Source organism: Phascolarctos cinereus, unplaced genomic scaffold, assembly GCF_003287225.1.
Source record: "Phascolarctos cinereus isolate Bilbo 61053 unplaced genomic scaffold, phaCin_HiC Scaffold_5;HRSCAF=322, whole genome shotgun sequence".
NCBI lineage: Eukaryota > Metazoa > Chordata > Mammalia > Diprotodontia > Phascolarctidae > Phascolarctos > Phascolarctos cinereus.
Genome location: NW_027555958.1, coordinates 363,830,386 through 363,849,810, shown reverse-complemented (window position 1 = coordinate 363,849,810; position 19,425 = coordinate 363,830,386). Strand labels below are relative to the sequence as shown.

The following is a 19,425-nucleotide window of genomic DNA, read 5'->3' as shown; positions in this document are numbered from 1 at the left end:
TTTGCCCAAGATGTCCAATACAGGCAGTTGTATGGGTGGGTCTGGAGCCCAGAAGAGAACTCCAGACTCACATAACAGATTTAGCAATCATTTATATGGATGTACTAGTTAAAGAGATGAGACTTAACAACCTTGTCAGGGGATAGAGTAGACAAAGAACTTTTGACTTGCCTTTGACATCTAACATTAAGTAGATCAGGTGTGCAAGAGGGGTCTTAAGTCAGGCTCATAGAATGCTAGTCCACTGAAAGATGACTTCATAAAGCAATATTCTTCCAAAGCCCTCAAATAACCTCATACTGAGTAATGTTAAAAACCTAATAATGATCTTTTAAAATATGAAAGTATCTTACTGACCTCAGTCAAAAATAAGAAATAAAAGTCCATTTTCACCAGAGGTACTAGACTACAAATGTATGTAGGACTTATCCATATAGACCACTCATTCTTGGCCACTTTGAGTAGAATGGATTCTGAGAGCTACATTATATAGGTACTGCCTCTCCGTCATCAAAGGAAACAGCTGCCTCTGGCAGTACAGGGTCATTTAGCAATACCCAAAAGGCACAAAAAGCAAAAACTCCATTTTTAGTCCCAGGCCTGTCAATATCAAGTTTCTTATAATGCTTCTTATATGGCCCAGTCTTTAGCAGCTTCCAAGACCAAAACAAAACGCAGTTGACGACTAGAGTAATAAGGTAGCAGCATATCTGAATTCATTAATTCTAAGGTGAGCATTTTAATCCAACAGCCAAATTTTTATTTACACTATCAGAGTGTTTTCCAAGAAAAGATAGCTGGTTAAAAAAAAAAAAGTCAAGCACAGTGTTTGAATACATCTACAGATGATAAAATCAGTACTAAAGATGCAAAGAGCTACTTACACTTCATTTTGGAGTAGGATTCTAATATGCCCAGAGGAAAATAAGAAAATGTCCTCTAAGTAGATAATACCCTCCTCCTCCTGCAAAGTATTTTACTTTACTTTCTCTCACTTTTCTTATAGAAAACTTACAGGGAAGAAAACTGATCATCAAAGATTCATTAATAATTTAAATATTTCCTGTCCCCTTCTCCTACTGCTTAAATTCAACCAAAATATCCAAAAAGAAGGAGAATCCTATTAAGGGAGTTGTGAGCAGATGCCATGTAAAAGGAGGGGGGAAAAAAGGAGATAGTTCTTTGTGCTTAACCAAATGTTAAATACTTTTTATTTTACTCACCTGCACACTAAGATGAATCCATTTCTTTGTAAGAATTCTCCCCAGTGTCATTACTTTTATTGGAGGCTGCAAACCATTTACTGTGCGATAATAAAACATGGTCTCTTTCTCAGAGATTGTAAGTTTGAACACAATCTGCCCATCCACGGCCTTTTCGATAACACACCTTAGGAAGCAACCAGAAAAGAATGAAAAGGTCACCATCGAGCTAGATGCGCAAAGGCACTGTGAAATGCACAGATGTTAAACAAACCCCAAATACTACTCTGAAAAGTGCACAGTGACAACGAGCTAAGAATAAAAGCATACAAGGAAATTATTTTTGTTCCAACAACAAAAATCCTTGAAAAAAATGAGAATATTTAATTTATATCATGTTCTTTAGACTTTCACCATCCTTCACTAGAGACTCATGACAGGAAATAAAGTGGCTGAAATCATTCTGCAAAACTAACATTTAGGCTATTGGCTCATTAGTTCCACTGCTATTTCTTTTATACGAAGCTGCACAACACAGTACATCCCGACTGGGTATTAAGTCACCAGCGCACATCTTTCTTTTCCTTTCTTTTCATATAAAGAGAATTTAGTGCCCATGGAAGGCTCTAAACTGTTAGCCCTAAAATCTGAATCACTCTATTTAACTCCCACAATGAAATGGACAGCTGCAATTGGTGCTTGCCCCATCATCAACATGTCTTAACCCAAAGTTAGCTGACACCCTTGTGAAAGGCCATTAGATGGTTTTCTGTGCATTTCTAAACTTAAGGCAATATTTGAGGAGAATATCTAATCTCTCAATGAGAGCACCTTTAAATACTCCTAAGTCATTTTGTCACAACAGAAGTGTTTTCAGATGCACTCTAGGAATCTGGTCTATATCCACAACAGCTATCAAGAGATAAAGGCTCTTTCTAACCTTATCACACAGCCAGGCTCTTCAGATCCCCTTCACTGCAGACACCTAAACATTTGTGACTGTCCAGTTAAAATCTTCTGGGTCAGGAGAAGGAAAATTGAGCTCTGAATTAGACATTTAGCCCCTTCCCTCTGGGTTACAAAGTAGTAAAATTCTACTTTCTCAAAAGGTTTGAGAACTATTATTAGGATGGCAGTGGACCTCTATCTTGGTGGTTAATGGCCTGGTGTTTAATAACAGACAATGTTAGAGACAATACTATATGCCAAAGGATCACTGTTGCTAAAACATACAGTACAACCCTGCTGGTTTTTTCATACAAGACAGTAGGATGAAAGTCAACAAACTACTACATCGGTCAAAATCCATAGAGTTGTAGGATGAACAATTTTTTTGTTTCAACAATGAGATTTTCACAATGTAGAGGTGTCAAAGTTCTGTCAGGCAAACACCCCTTGGCCAAAGTGACTTGGGAACATTTTCCAAAGGGCATGCTCTCATCAAAAGTGTCTCTCTGTGATGGTGAGAAATGGTTTCCAAAAGAAGTTTATGGAGGTTTTGCTCTAGGTACAAAATGCCAAGATCTGAGATCTAACACATGATATTATTATATTCATTAGCAAGAAGAGATTATCAACCCATGACTATCACAAAGATGATGACAACGACCAGGAAAATAGTAAGAAAGACTGAGATCACAGTTCAAAATAACGATTCCAAGATAGAGCTCACTCTCCTAACAAGTATCTACAATAAGCTCTTGATTTGTATTTGTCTGGTACATAGTAGGATACTTCATAAGTGCTTATTGACTCGTGAAAAGATGCAGAAGCATGGCTAATCCGATGGCAAAGAAATCAAAATTATCAGAACATAATTTACACTTGACTTTAAATTGTTTTATTCATTTCAAAATGGAAATTCACTTCAAATAAAATGGCACAGATAATAATGTAGCAGCCGTGCCCCATGAGGACACTACTCTAATTTCAACTACAGAGAACACTCCTAAGAGTGATCTTTGGACTGAAAAGGTCAAAACAACAAAGGCTACTAGGAAATTGGTAGTGCAAATATGGAGACAGTAAGAAATCACCACTTGTCCCTGATGTATTCAAATGATCTGGCCCAGATGGACTATATCCACAGGTAATGAAAGATCTAACGGGTTTGAATATTGAGCAATTATCGGTGATATTTCAAAGATTATAGAAAACAGGATAAGTACAGCTCAGCACCAGCTCCGGAGTCAGAGGAATTAGGTTCAAATTCTACTCTTGATGTTTGTTTACTACACAGGCAAACAAGCAAGTCACTTAACTTCCATGTCTTTCAATATCTGTAAAATGAAGGGATTGGACTGGAAAGCCTTCAAGGTCCTTCAAGGACCAATTCTATGAGCCTAAGCCTATAATTAGGACAAATACTGTCCTGATTTTCAAAAAGTAAAAAATAATGGAATCTGAACATTACGGTCCAATGAGCTCAACTTAAATTCCAGAATGGAAAAAAAAAAAACCTGGAACATTCTTAAAGGGCTGGTTAATGAGTCCAAACAGCTAATGTTGGACTCTGCTGTTGTTGGTCCAAGAGGACCAATGATGTCCCAGAATGATGTCTTGATTTGCTTATGAATTGCATATAAGTAAGGCAGAATTGCACAAAGTCATCAGCCTCACTTTCTCTTCCAGAGACACTGAAATCCAGTGGCAAGACATAAGACAAGTTGAGTGGCAATGGCCCAGGATCAGCGGATGGCCTTGGCATCTTCAATGGCTGACCAAGCTTTAAGTGTTCCAGGGCACAGCTTCAGCCACCATCACAGTCATTGGAACAAACTGTTCTCATCTGCCCATTCCCTCAGAGGAAATCATATGCTTGGGGTTACATATCCACCTAACTCATCAATGGGTTTGAGACCTGTTAGTTACCCTCAACCTGGTCTAACCACTCTGCCAAGATGGTTTTACTGAGGAGTGGCCAGTGCACATGCTTCAGCATCTGGAACTACTAACAGAGTTGGGGCCGGGGGGAGAGACAAGATTTGCAGGATGAGATGCACATTTTTGGACACAGTTAATGTGGGAATTTATTTTGCTTTTCTATACATATTTTAAGGGTTTTATTTTTCTTCCCTCCCCCCACCCACCAGTAGAGACAAGAGGAGGTGAGGAGAAAAAAATGAATGCTTGTTCATTGAAATAAAAGTGTTAATTTAAAAAATTAAAGAACTAGTTTGTAAGCATCTAGAAAAGGAGGAATTTATCACAAAGAACTGACATGGGGGGGGGAGCCAGAGCCAAGATGGCCGAGTAAAAGCAGTGACTTGCTTAAGCTCTCCCCTAAACTTCTCCAAATACCTGTAAAAAATGGTTCTAAACAAATTCTAGAGCAGCAAAACCCACAAAAAGACAGAGCGAAACAAATTTCTAGCCAAGGACAACCCAGATGGTTGATTAGAAAGGTCTATTTCACAGGGCTGAGAGAGAAGCGTGGTTCAGCGTGGGCCCCACAAGCAAAGACCAGACCTCAGCCAATCAGGCCTCAAGAGACTGAATCACAGGCAGCTGTGGTGGTTTCCAGACTTCTCAACCCACAAATGCCAAAGACAACTTAGGTCAGTAAGAAATGTCTGTCGGACCTCAGTGAGAGAGGAGCTTGCTCCTGTCCCTGTGCAGCCCTAGGGCAGCAGCTGCTTCCAGAGCTCTCAGCCCACAGACAGAGGGGGAATTGAGTGACTGATCAGAGGCAGACTGCAAGGATTTCTTTGCTGGTGCTGAGGCAGGATTCTCTTGCTTTGCTCATTCTTAGATCTGGGTCATAGTTCTGGGTGGCAGTCACGGGGCAAAGAAGAGTGCTGGCATGGTGGAGCTCCTAGTGACGATGCAGAGAAAATCCTCCTCACAGTTCCAAGGCAGAAAAGAGTGTTTATGGTCACTCATAGACCAGAGCACAGGCCAGGAAAGGAGTAAACACCTTGCCCTTGATCCTACCACCTTGAAAGAACTGAAAATGTACAGGTCCCTAGAAGTATCTCTAAAAAAGAGCTGCACAAAATCCCTGAAGCTTGGGACAGCACATTCTCAACACTGGAAGCAGACCTCTACCTTAACAAAGAGTTTAAAACTCAAGTAATTGGCTGGGAACATGAGCAAACAGTACAAAAAAAGTCAGACAATAGAATCTTTCTTAGTGACTAAGAAGATCAAAACATAAAACCAGAAGAAGACTACAAAGTCAAAGCTGTTATATCCAAAGCCTTCAGAAAGAACCAGCATGGCTTGATCAAGAACAAGTCAAAGCAAACTACCTTTATTTCTTTCTTTGACAGGTTGCTGAACCGGAAAATAAGGGAAATGTTGTAGATATAGTTTTCCTGGCATTCAGCCAAGGCTATGATAAAGTACCTCATACATATCTTGTGGACAAAATGGGGTGATGTTGTCTAGATGAATACCACTAGATGGATTTGAACCTGGTTGAATGAACAGACTCAAAAAGGATCATCCTTGATGGTTCCACCAAATTAGAAGGAGGTTCTGAGAGATCTGTGACCAACAAGAATACCCATGTCTTGAGTTCCACAACTAATTAGACATTGATCCTAAGAGGCTGTTATTAAATGAATTCATTCACATATACCACACCTCTAGACTGAGAGTACTGCTGCCTTCTAAAGAAATTAGAGTATGAAGGTCACCAATTCTTTCAAAACCATAGACAACTTGGTGTCCTCCACCCAATATTCTTCACTTTGGGGTGGAGTATATAAATACCTGGGGAGTATAGGCTCACCAATGCCTGGCTCTCAGTGTTGAACAGGATCATGAAGAAGCCAACAGTACTCCATAGATAGCTGAAACATTTCAGGCATTCCTACCCATCACAATTTTGGCTTTGGAACTTTCTACTTTTCTAGCATTTATTACTTTTAAATCATTGTTTCATTTGATAATTAATAATAATAATAACTACATAGCACTTTAAAGGTTGCAAAGTACTTTACATACATTAACTCACATGAGCCTCACAACAGCCTTGTTCAGTACTAAAGATGTTATTTCTGTTTTAGAGATAAAGAAACAGACTCAGAGGTTAAGTGGCTTACCTACTGTCACACAGGTGGGATTCACATCTATGTTCTCAAGACTGAGTCTAGTGTGCCATCTACTATACTACAATGCTTTATGATTTATATAGAATAGATAAGCTGTCCATATAATATGTGAAGAAACTGGGTCATGGACATATTAACTGACTTACTCAAGTTCACATACTTTGATAGTGACAAGGCGAAGATTAGAACTAGGGTCTTGTAAGTATTAGTCTAATGATCTTTCCATAGTAGTATGAAAATTTGAGTTAGGAATTGCTAAGAAGTTATCTGTTTTCCCCATCATGTCATATTGCTCAACTCTTCCTTGGATCATATTTCACGTTGGGAATAGATTGTTCATCTCTCAAGAAAAAGCATTTTCATTTTAATTTGAAGTATTCACCTCATTTCCTTCTTTTCCTATGGCTGGACAGGTTAAGCATGAGTTTAGAAGACATTTTCTGCTGGCAAATTAGAAGCAGTTAAGATGTTAACTGAGCCATTATAGGCAAATTGACAAACCATCAATAGAGCAGTCTTTCTGATATCAGAGATTAAGGAGGAGAGTGGAGTAGGTGCTGTTCAATAAACTAGAAAGCAATATTTGTCATATAAAGTTTACTAAATAAGGGCAAGATTGTGTTGGTGCTTCAGGGATGGCGGGAGTTATGGGGAAAGAAAGAGAGGCGGCTTTTTAAAAGAAATTTTAAAATCTATATATGGACATATATACATATATGGAATGCACATATTGATACATATGCATATATAGAATATACAAATATGCATATAAAATATGTGCATATATAGAATATGTCTCATAACATATGCATATATAGAATATACAAATATGCATATAAAATATATGTTTTAAATTGTCATGTTTTAAATTGCAGTGCACATTGTTACCTAGAAAATTTTTAAGACCTTTGGGTAATTCAAAGTAAAAAGAGTTCTAATAAATCCCAAATTTCTCATTTTATTTCCTATTTAGTTTTTACTTCTCCATTTACCACTTCTAACTCAGACACAGAAGGGAAAGATCTCCAAAATTCCTCTACAGCCCCTTGCCTCCATGTAGTATACACCTAAGTAATACAAGAAGCATTTCCCTCCATTCATTTTCTTGAATTCAAATCCACAAGTGAGAATTGAGGTTTGACCATTACTCAAGAATGTATTTACCACATTTAGCCTTATTTCCCAAAGCTTACTGAAAATGCTTTTCTTAATATGTTATTGATTGTGTTCCTTGCTATTTTGTTTGCTTGTAAACATGCTAGCTTGGTAGATAATAAATGTGAGAGGAAGGCAGGTAGCAAAATATTTAGGAACTGGATTTATTCTGCTCCTGGATAAACAATAATTGGATAATCCATGCTTTGTTTATTTTACTTATCTAGTGCAAACACCCCGAAATTTCCCCCATCCCCATAGGTATCATGGTTTTAAGAACGGAAATGACCTTGATGCATGAAACACTCAAAACCAAAGACCTCATGATCCCTCCTTAGTGAATTCTGCTCTATCTTGTCTGTGTGAAATTATGCCAACGGCAGGTAAAATTGGCATAAGGGTGTCAGTGTGAGTAGAGAAAGGAACATTTTATCCTAGCTCTGTCTGTCAAGGGACATTCTTCCAAAACACCTCAGGCTTTAGCTCTATAAGCTAAGTTGGGATTTACAGGGATTTTCAACATTTTTTTTTCATAAGGAAATGGCAGGTAAAAGGAGATTGGGGACTACTTTCACTCCAAATTTAAGACTGAATTAAAAACTACCCACTTTCACTTAGTATTTGAAACTGATCATCTGGCACATTTTTAGCCTCATTTACTTGCCAAAAAAAAAAAAAAACCCTACACCGACATTCTCAAAGCTTTAGGATAGATATTTCCAAATTATTCAAATGTGATGAAAAAAATACATTAGGGAAAAAAACTTACTGATGATTAGATTAAGAAAGTTTGTGACATCCACCATAAAACAAAACAAAAACAGGAGTTTGAGCCTATCAGAACACTAAATGATCATAAGAAAAGCAGTTGGCCCCTCCCCAGCTTCACATCGAGGGCATTGTTGCTGGGCAGACAGTAAAAAAGCCTTTGAGAATAGCTCACAATTACCTCTATTTTCTTAACTAATTGAAGAAATAGATACCAGACAGAGAAGAGGACAAAAGCTATGTTTTCCACGGGGGAAAAAAGTTATTAGGTTTGGCTTGCTTATACAAACCTAGATCAGGAATTTGAGGCTGCCAATTTTTTTTTTCTATCTGATAACTTTGCAACATGTGTTTCATCAGTGTCTGAGACTATGCTGCTCTAGTGCAAGCCTTTCAGTAGTAAGAAAAAGACCTTAGCTGACATAGGAGGGTAGCTGTGAATATGGACACAGAATTCATTTCATTGTCATTGCAGCCCTGTTTTGTTTTGTCTCGTTTTGTTTTTCTCCAAGGGTTTGTTTCATATCATATACAAAACTTGGCATTTTATGTTGTAAGAATTAGATCTTAATTTTCAAGGAGCATTAGAAGTCATCTAGTCCAAACTCCTCATTTTACAGATGAAAAAACTGAGCCCCAAGCAGGCCATGAGATTTGCCTAAAATTACACAGTTAATAAGCAGCAGAGGTGGTATTTAAATGCAGGTCCTCTAAAGCAAGAGCCTTCTTCCACCTTACCATAGGGGACTTTTTTTTTTTAATTTTGTAATTTACAACAGAACTTGCTCTTTTATCCTAGGAGTGTATCTTTTCAATGAAAAATTCCTAAGTTTTGCCCTTCTTTCTTTCTAGTTTGCAATTCACAATCATCATCCCTACTCCTGATTTTTCAGAGCACCAGGAAAGCAAATACCCACATCACTACTTACATTACACCTTCTTGCTCAGGTTTCAGCCACACAGCTAAAGCAAATGATGCCGCCAGCCTTGGAGAGTGAGGGGAGAAAAAGCAGTCTTTGAGATTACCAAAAATAAAACTTGTAGAATTGCTAGGGGAGCCAGGGCGCAAATCTTTCCTGTCTGTGGTAATGCAGCTCCTGAGGCCTGCCGAGAAGAGGGCAATGTAGGAAGGAGAGGAAGATCTGTATGGGCATTCTGAATACAAAACCTCTGGGTACAGTATTGAATACTCTCAGCAGCTGTGGAGCTGTGACAGAAAGCACTCCGGCCTGGTAGTCCACATGTTGCTTGGGTTGGCACAACTGAAACATTCTTTAAAGCTCCGATATTTTGAAGCCTTGGGAAAAGTCCCTGTGAGCTAGCTACTGGTATGGAAGCAAAGAAAGCAAGGATAAATGTCCCAGTGACATGAAACAAGAACCCACAGTCCCATGAATGAGCTGGGTAATTCATGTTTACAAAAAAAGTGTTCTCCTGATAAAATGTTCCTAAATAAATAATGCCACTAGCTGGCAAACACTTGGAAGCAGGGCATTTTAAGTGGTGACGAGACGTTCCGTTTTCGGAAAACACAGGACGTGTTCTCACACTGAAGAGATACCAAGATCTTGACCAATGATGAAGACATGGGTGCAAAATAGTTGCTGTGAACCAAAAACAAAGAGTCTGAAATGAGTTGCTCTATTTCTAAAACTTAAGAATATCCCAAGTATAAACAATCATTTACCACTTCCTAAGTACCTACTAGCCAAAAGCACTGACTCTATAAGGATATTGGACATCTGAAGACTAAAGTACCTTGGTTACATGATCAAATAGTATTTGTGCATAAAGCATTTTTGTAAATATATTCAAAACAACAGGGAATTGCCACTTCCCTATTTAAATTTAATGTATGCTTTTTTGAAAAAAAAAAGCTACGTAACAATTTCAGAATTTCAATTTTTTTGCTCTTTGTATATTGAAATGTCTACATTTGTTGATGATTGTTTAAAAAGAAATTCTCAAACCCACAAATACCTTGACATCATTTGGCATAATACCAAAACCCAGATAATACTCCTAACAGTTACTAAATGTCCTATTGGTCCACAAGGACCCTAGCACCCAATATCCCACCACCACTTAAGAAAAGAAGACTTCTATCTACATCACATGCCACACAAATATCTAGTACTTAAAGTTTGAAAACCACTTTGCCCCTTACCCCCTTATCTCCCAGCCTGTGCTGCTCCATTTAGCCCTTAGTAAAGCTGATTAGAAACCCATCACCATCTGTCCCATGCTTTAATATTCAGCAGTGGGACTCAGGCTAGGGTTTACTCACACTCCTAGTTATTTGTGAGCTAAGCATGGGCCTCTAATTCCCTATAAGTAATGGCACTGAGAAGTAAACAAAGTTACCGTTATTTATTGCATTTCAACGGGAGTGGTACTGTCCCCTCCGTTTGACAATTGGCTCTCCAGGAGATCGCTGTCTGCTGTTGCCCAGCAACCCTGTGGCAACCCCCAGTTACTCTTAGCAAATAGGCTGGAGCAGCAGCAGGAATGCTGGAAGGAATGGATGGGCTCCCAGGTAAGGTGCCCTGCACAGTAAACACTTTGCTAACTGAAGCTCAAGAGCTCAGTCTGCTCTCTAGCCTGGCTTACATCTGTTGCTCCTAACAGTGGGAGGGACCTGGATGGGTCCGTGCATACATAATTTTAAAGTAGCAGTGTACCTCATCCTGAAATTCTAACCCCTCAATCTCCCCTCCCCCACTTCTACTCCTCCTCCCAGTGATTCAATCCGTTTAATTCCCTAATGAAAATGACATCCTATTGTTCTTCAGGGACACAAATTTCCATGTAACTCAACTCGGATGAGTAATTGCAAGCCATCACTCTAAGACTATGAATTGTTACAATGGTAGAGGAATTTTCCTCATTGGAAGTTCCCTATATCAATGAAATCACAGGTCTATTCCAAAAGGAAATATATGTATTTTATTAGGGGGATTTGTTCCTGTAGAGTTTGGAGTCAGTCAAAGGACTGCACTTGAGGACCTAGAGGGCCACATGTGGCCTTGAGGCTGCAGGTTCCCCACCCCTGGCCTAGTCCTTAACTAGACTTTCCACTGTGTGGAAAGTCTTTATCCTCTTCATCCTCCAATTCTCCATCTTTTCTCAATGCTGCTTCATCTTCTGGATGTGTGCCTCCTCTGGAGGCTGAATAGCTTTGGAAGCTTTCTCTGGGGCACAGATTTGGAGCTTAGAGATTTTGATTTAAGCTCCAAAGCAGCAGTACTGTCCCACCCGCATCTACATAATGTCCGAATGGTTAAAGGTAAGGGTGGTCATACCTACAAGGCCTTCCTAGAATTCCACAGTCAGTTCTTTGTGCCTTCGGTTACAATTAAATCCCTCTTTGGATAGCTTAACATGAATAGACCATAGTCTGAAGCAACAGGAACCTATAGCTTTCTGGCTTTTTTCCCTTTTTCTGAAAAATGGATAGCTTGGTTGGGAAACAGGTGGGCTACTGGTGTGTGTGTCTCTTCTGTAATTATCTAACTTTGGCAGAGGCACTCTAGGGCACATCAGGCTATTAAAACAGCCAGTGAGGAACCACAAATGGCCTCTCTCAGAGTCATTCTGTCTTCCATAAAGAAATTAGAAAGAATGCCTACATAGGACACAGACTCTCTTGAAATAAAACCTTTTCCAGTTGGAAGGGATTGCTTTCTTGATTTTCTGGAAAATTCTTTTCTTCTACTTGTCGATTGCCACATTCTTACAAGGGCAAATTTATAACAAGACATGAAATTTTTTGCAAAGCTGCTTAGAGGATCACAGAGTTAGAACCAGAAGAAAACTTTTAGGTCCTTAAGTCCAACCACCTCATTCCACAAGTGAGGAAACCAAGGCATAGAAAAATTACACAACAAATTCTAAAGTAATATTTGAACCCAAATTCCCTTTCAGATTTTGCCTCTAACATTTAATAACCTTGGACAAGTCATGTAACTTTCTTGGCCCTCAGTTTCCTCATTTGTAAAATGAAGAAGCTGAAGAAGATGACCTCTGAGGTCCCTTCTCTATCTCTAAATTTATACTTCTACAATCTATTATTGTAGGATACTTCACTAGGTCTCACTTACAGCTTGGGGTATGTCAAGTTAGTTAATCATTCTTTGCCTCCATATCTTCATCTATAAAGTGAGGGAGTTGGAAGAAACATCTCCAAGGTATCTTTCAGCTCGGTGATCAATGATTCCATAAATCTAGGATTTATGATCACTAGAGGTGGAAAATTATAATGCAAAATGCATGAACAACAAAATCTTGGCTACCTACCAAGTCACAGAGTGACTTTCAGAACCCTCTGGTTTCTAGAGCTCAAAAGGAACTCCCCAAAAAGTCTTTGGTAGTGAACTGGCCTGAGAACCCAGGAATAACGAACATAGGTGAGAACTCACTGAAGTTTACACTCAGTGAGCTGCAGCTGGTTATAACACATATGGTATTGCAGGCACATGCCCACTCATGCTCATCTCCATTATTTCAGGTCCATTGAGTCCCACACGTGCATTATATTTTCCCATTTTAGTACATGCTCAAAGTTGTACCATTCAGATGGGCCACACCTGGCAGGGTTCTTTTATCATTGTCCCCAAATTTTGAAATAACTCTTGAAGAGGGCATCAAGACCCAGCAAGCACACAATCACACTGGGAACTGTATGTTTGCCTCAACCTAATTCTCTACCCTCCCAATATTTCCTATATCAAAGTTCACTCTAGGGGTAAACAAACTCCCCAGAGATCAAGATCCAACTCACCCCCTCCCCCTAAAATACCCTCAAACCACTCCTACTGTCCGTACTTGCTAGACATCCACATGATCATACTCACTACTACTCTTTTGTTCGCATACTAATATTCAATTTCTGTTTTCCATAGCCACTCAATAACATATGCATAGAAAGCCAGTGATTGTCTCTGCTTCCTAGTGCATCTGGAAAGAAAGGGATACAGAATTAGCGATTTACATTCCTAAATATAAGCTTACAGAGTTTGTCATGTGGTTGTACATTTTTGGACTAGATTTGTGATTTTATTGCTATAGAAAACTCTTTCTACAAATGCAGATCTGGACCCAATCTCAGAGAGCAAACAGAGACACTGAATGTTTAAGTAACTTGCCCCAGAACAGGCAGCCACTTACTTCTATCCTGGGCCCTCTTCTCTCCCTTCACTATTTTACTTGGTGATTTCATCAGCTCCCATGGATTCAATTATCATCTCCAAGCTGATGGTTCTCAAATCTATTTATCTAGCCCTAACCTCTCTCCTGACCTCTAGTCTCATATCTCCATCTACCTAATAGAGATCTCAAACTGAATGACCCCTAGACATCTGAAAATTCACCCTATCCAAAATTGTACTTGTTATCTTTCTAAAAAAAAAAAAGCCTTCCCCTCTTCTTTATTTCCCTGTTACTGTTGAGGGTACCAACATCCTCCAAGTTGCCCAGGCTTTCTACCTAGGCATCTCTCTTAACTCTTAATTCTCTCTCATCCTCATATCCAATCTATTGCCAAGGCCTGTTGATTTGACGTTCATAACCCCTGTCACATAGACCACTCCCCTTGTCTCCTCTGACACTGACCCCATCCTGATGCAGGTACACATCACCTCGCTTTACTGGGTAAGACTAATCATTGCCGGTTGATGTCTCTGCCACAAATCCGCAACAAGGTGGCACAGTAGATTGAGTTCCAGACCTGGAGTCAAGATGACCAGAGTTTATATTCGGCCTCAGATACCGAGGTCCTGAGAGGGAAAAATCACTTAATCTTTGTCTGCTTCAATTTCCTCATCTATAAAATGGGAATAATAATAGCACCTACTCCCATATTTGTTGGGAGGATCAAATTAGATAACTTGTAAATCATTTTGCAAACCTTAGAACACCATATAAATGTTAACTGTAAGTCTTTCCACACTCCAGGTCATCCTCCAGTTAGTTGCCAAGTGAGGCAGCTAGGTAGCGCAGTGAATAGAGCTCCAAGCCTGAAATCAGAAACATTGGAGTTCAAATCCAGCTTCAGATACTTACTAGCCATGTGATCCCTGGGCAAGTGATTTAATCTGTGTGCCACAGTTTACTCATCTGTAAAATGGGGATGATGACGATAATAGCACCTACCTCCCAGGGTTGTTGTGAAGATCAAAAGAGATAATTGTAAAGTACTTAGCTCAACATCTGGCACATAGTAACCACTATTAAATGTTAATTGTTATTATCATCTTCTTGAAGCACGGGCCTAAACATATTACCCCCTGTTCAATCAACTTCAGTGACTCCCCCTATCACTTCCAGAATCAAATATAAATCTTCAATTTATCATTCAAGGCACTTTGTGACTTATCCCTCCATGTTTCCAGTCTTCTTATTCCTTATACCACTCTCCAACTGCCACGTACTCTTTGATATAGTGACATTGGCCTCCCTGCACACAAGATGCTCCATCTATAGACTCTAGGCATTTTCACTAGATGTCCCCAAGTCTGGAATGCTCTCCCCCATTGCTACCTTCTGTAGCTTCAAGTCTCAGCTAAAATCCCGTCTGCTATGAGACATCTTTCCTGATGCCCCTTAATGGCAGTGCCTTCCCTTTATTCTAATGTATCATGTGTATATGCATATGTATTTGTACACGCGTGTGCACACATACACACATAGATATGAGAGAGAGAGAGAGAGAGAGAGAGAGAGAGAGAGAGAGAGAGCGCTTGTTTGTGCATACTTATTTACATGTAGTTCCCTCATTACACTGTGAGCTCCTTGAGAACAGGGACCATCTTTTGCTGTTAGTTATATCTCATGTGCTTACCACAGTGCCTAGCATACAGTAGGTACTTAGTTGACCAACTGGCAGCAATGACAGCCCAAGCAGCCAGTGCTGATGAAGATTAGCCATAGTAATGGCATTGACAAGCTATGGATATTCTCCCAGTGGAGACAAAGCCAGTAACAAACCAGTAGAAGACAGACTAGCTCTGTCCTCTGGGGGCAAACATCTACTTACATCATGACGCCTATCCCCTAAGGATATTATGAAACATTGGAAGATGCGTCAACTAGGACAGTTCAGCAGCCTGATGGAGAGGCATGGTATTCTCTGTATGGAATAGTGTGTTGACATAAGAATGATGGACTCATCGATTTAGAGGTGTAAGGGACCTCAGGGGTCATCTAATTCAACCCTCTCATCTTATGAATAAGGAGAATGAGGCCCAGAGAGATTAAGTAACTTGCCCAAGGTCATACAAGCAGTAAGTAGCAGCAAATCAGAGATTCAAAGCCAGAGCCTCTGACTCCAGATCTGACCCTCTTTCCACTTCCCCAATTCCCATGGTAGATCATTCAGTCCTATATTCAGCCCCATGTACACTACTCTGACAGCTGTGTCTATAGCATGGGACAATTTAGGAACACAAAAAATTACATGGTGTATTTCAGAAAGTTTTTCACCCAAAAGCAGTTAACATTTTTTAAAGGTTGGTATGGAAACGTTCAAATATACAGAACATTTGTTGATCCAGAATGACATTCTTGAGGGTAAAAGAGAACTGAAATTTTTACTATAGTTGTATAATAGTATATAATAGGAATAGTATAGAATGCTAGACCTGGAGTCAGGAAAACCCAAGTTCAAATCTAGCCTCAAAAACTTATTAGCTATGTGACCCTGGGCAAGTCACAAAGTGTCTCAGTTTCCTCATCTGTAAATGGGAATAATGGGAACAGCTAGGTGGTGAAGTGGATAGAGTGTCAGGCCTGGAGTCAGGAAGATCTGAGTTCAAATCTGACCTCAGATACTTACTAGCTGTGTGACCCTGGACAGGTCACTTAACCCTGTTTGCTTCAATTTCCTCATCTATAAAATGAGCTGGAGAAGGAAATGGCAAACTACTCCAGTTTCTGCCAAGAAAACCCCAAATGGGCTCACAAAGTCAGACCCCACTGAAAAACTTAAACAACCAACAATAACAAAATGGGGATGATAGCATCCACCTTCTGGATTTGTTGTAATGATTAAATGAATAATGGTAAAGCATTACACAAATCTTAAAGCGCTATATAAATGCTAACTATTGCATTAGTAGCAACAATAGTAGTAGTCAATCACATGGTACAGATTTAAAGAATAATCCCTCAGAGACAGGGAGTTCAATGTGGACTAGAGTCACCAGGAAAGGCTTCCAAAGAGGGCAGGATCTGAAGAATAAATAGGATAGGGGCAGCTATGTAGCTCAGTGGATAGAGCATGGATAGTCTCTGGAGTCAGGAGGACCTGAGTTTAACTCTGGCCTCAGACACATAACCATCACAGTTATGTGACTCTGGGCAAGTCACTTAAGCCAAATGGCCTCACAAAAAAAAAAAAAGAATAAATAGGATTGGGATGAGCAAAATGAAGAGTAGCAAGAATTCTAGGCAAGAGGTACTACATGAACTGAGGAGAGAATAAGGATGGAATATTGACTTTGCAATCTGAAATTTTTGTCAATTCAGGAAAATTCCCCATAAGTCTTCACAGTATTGTCAAGCCTAGTCCAAGAGAAATTTTAGTTGGTCTCAACAGTTTTTCCATCCTAATTCTATATTCTACCAGTTATTGCAAATTAGTATATCCTTATTCTTTGTCAAAATTTTTGAGAACATCCCTTCTCAACATTTCAGCCTAAATTATGCAAACTCTGAGGAACTACACATGCTTGGTAGGGACCAAAAATAAAAATTTGCATGGCCATTAAAGGTTAGACTGGGACAGTAGGAAAAATGTGACACTATTGATACATATGTCAGGTCGTCTTATTGCTTCTGCTTCCTGTCTCTTGGTCTGGGTAGGGGCCGGACTGAAACAGGGCAGGTAAAAAAGCAAGTAAATTACTACTACTGAGCTTTGCAGGGAGGTAACAGCTGTCACGCGGAGAAGGACAGGTAGGAGTGGATGAATAATGTCTGGCTATGCACTGAGTGGGTGGGTGTGCTGAAAATGAAAATTAGGTAAGTTGGAGAGGGACAGCCGGCAGGCGGGGCAGAGAGCTGAGCCAGAGCCAAACAAGCAATCAGCAATAATTAAAATATCCAAACTTACAGCAAACAGACTCTTAAGGACCTTCTTTGCTAATTATTAAGTAATAAGTTTGCTATTAGTTCATAGATAGAAAAGTTAGCTGTGTATTAGAGGAAGACCCAACCTGTTAGAGAAAATGGGGGTGGGGATCAGATTTTAGGAGAGAGTACACTAATCAAAGATGGCGGTATATTTGAACTAAGAAAAGTAATATAGTTGGGTGATACCCAAAACAGTCAAAGTAATTTAAAACACAAAACTGTCTAAGTACATTTAGTCAAGTGGGTGAGACACAAAAACGGATAAGTTACAAATGCAGTTTTACATAGTTAGAAGAGGCAAGTGTAAAGATAAATTGCGGGAAGAGTCTTTATGGAGAGAGAACAGTTGTGTGCGTAATTATTTAAGTAAAGACTTATTTTTTTTCCTCTTCACATAATTAAGAGGTTTATCAATACTGTTTTCCCGTTAAGACAAGGACTTCAATGAAGACAAAAGGTAGGACTACAAGGAAGCAGGAAAAGATGGTTAAGAAAACAAATGGACTAAATAACTTAGGAAGTTACATTTTTAGCTACTATACAAGAAATCTTTTTAGTAAACATAGGCCACTTTAAGCAAGACAATGGAAATGAACAATGAGGAAGACCATATTACATAATTGATTGCAACATATAATTTTAGAGCTAGAAGAGATCTTTGAAAAAAATCCCAGTTAACCCTTTTATTCCCAAATGAGTAAAGTAAGGCCTTAAGAAGTCAAATGAGCAGCAACTATGAACCAAGAGTATACCATTTCCTGCTCTACTGTCCTTTCCAACATATAACAAAATCATAGAATTTCTAATTTGGAAAAGACCTCAAAAAAGACCTAAAGAAAGACTAGATGCTGAAAAAAAAATAATTCGTAGTACAACACATATGATAAAAATGGTCATCTACCTGAAGACCTCCAATGAAAGGTCCTGTTCACCCAAGGCTTAGGCACGTGTACTGGGCTGACCTAGGAAAGGTTTACCTTTCCCCTTCTGACATGTAGGCCCTTCAGCCCCAAGAATAAACTTTGGGGTTTGGGTCTGTTTCATTTTTACTTTTCGGTTCTAGGCTTAGTGGAGTCCCAAGATCCAGGTGCTCAAGTCTTGACTTTCTTACGTGTAGAATGCCTCCAACTTCCAGGAGGGAAGTCCTGAGAAGCCAGGACCTAAGTGGGTAGGACCTTTGAACTTGGTAGAACTATGCTAAATAGAAACTGAGCTAAACTGTGAACCTAATGCCCTCTGCTCCCTTCCCCAGAGAAAGGAGAGCTACAAGGCAGGAATTATGCTCCTACATATTGGGGGATAAGGTGGGGGAGGAGTTGTATATTTGTTCTTCCTCTACCTTTGAAGTAAATATTCCTTTTTAAAGCTTAAAAATATATGATAAAACAAAAACCAAAATTAACAATAATGTTGTTAATAATAATGTTAACTATGGCATTGAACATAAGCAGATTAAACTACAAAGTATAGGAGAAAAAAAAATCTTTGCATTAAACACCTGACCAAAAATTCTGACATCTAAAATCATTTGGGAATTGACAAATTTTTTAAATTAGTAGACATTCCCCATGAGATAAGTGGTCAAAAGAATACAATAGGAAATTTAATAAAGGAAAGGGGAAGGGGAAAGAATAAGCATTTATGAAACACCTACTATGTGCCAAGCACTTTGCCAAGTTCTTTACAAATATTTTCTTATTTGATCCTCTCGACAAATCTGCAAGGTAGGTACTATTATCCGAATTTTGTAGTTTCAGAAACCAAGGCAAAGTGAGTTTAAGTGACTTGCCATGAATCAACTTAGCTATTGAGTATCTGAGGCTAGATTTCAATTTTAATTTCCACTGCAGGCCCAGTGTTTGAAGGACTGTACCACCTAGCACAGACTATTTTTCTTCTATTCCCATATTAGTCATGTTGTGAAAGGAGAAAAAGAACAAAAAGAAAAAGCCACACACCAAAAAAAGTAAAATGTATACTTTAGTCTGCATTCAGACTCCATCAGTCATTTTCTGAATGTGGATAGAATTTTCCATCATGAGTTTTTGGGAATTGTCTTGGATCATTGTATTGCTGAAAAAGAGCTAAGTCAGTTGCTGTTACTGTGGTTCTGC

General features: G+C 39.2%; 1 protein-coding gene across 1 annotated transcript in view; it reads right to left on the bottom strand.

Annotated features, from left to right (window-relative positions):
- USH2A (usherin) overlaps positions 1-9,613 on the bottom strand; it is a 962,202-nt gene extending 952,589 nt beyond the window's left edge. Inside the window, 3 exon segments of the mRNA XM_020982269.2 lie at positions 1,224-1,389; positions 9,112-9,337; positions 9,340-9,613. Coding sequence (XP_020837928.1) covers positions 1,224-1,389; positions 9,112-9,337; positions 9,340-9,595 — 648 coding nt within the window. The 5' untranslated portion in view covers positions 9,596-9,613.
- Positions 9,614-19,425: the final 9,812 nt, after the last annotated feature.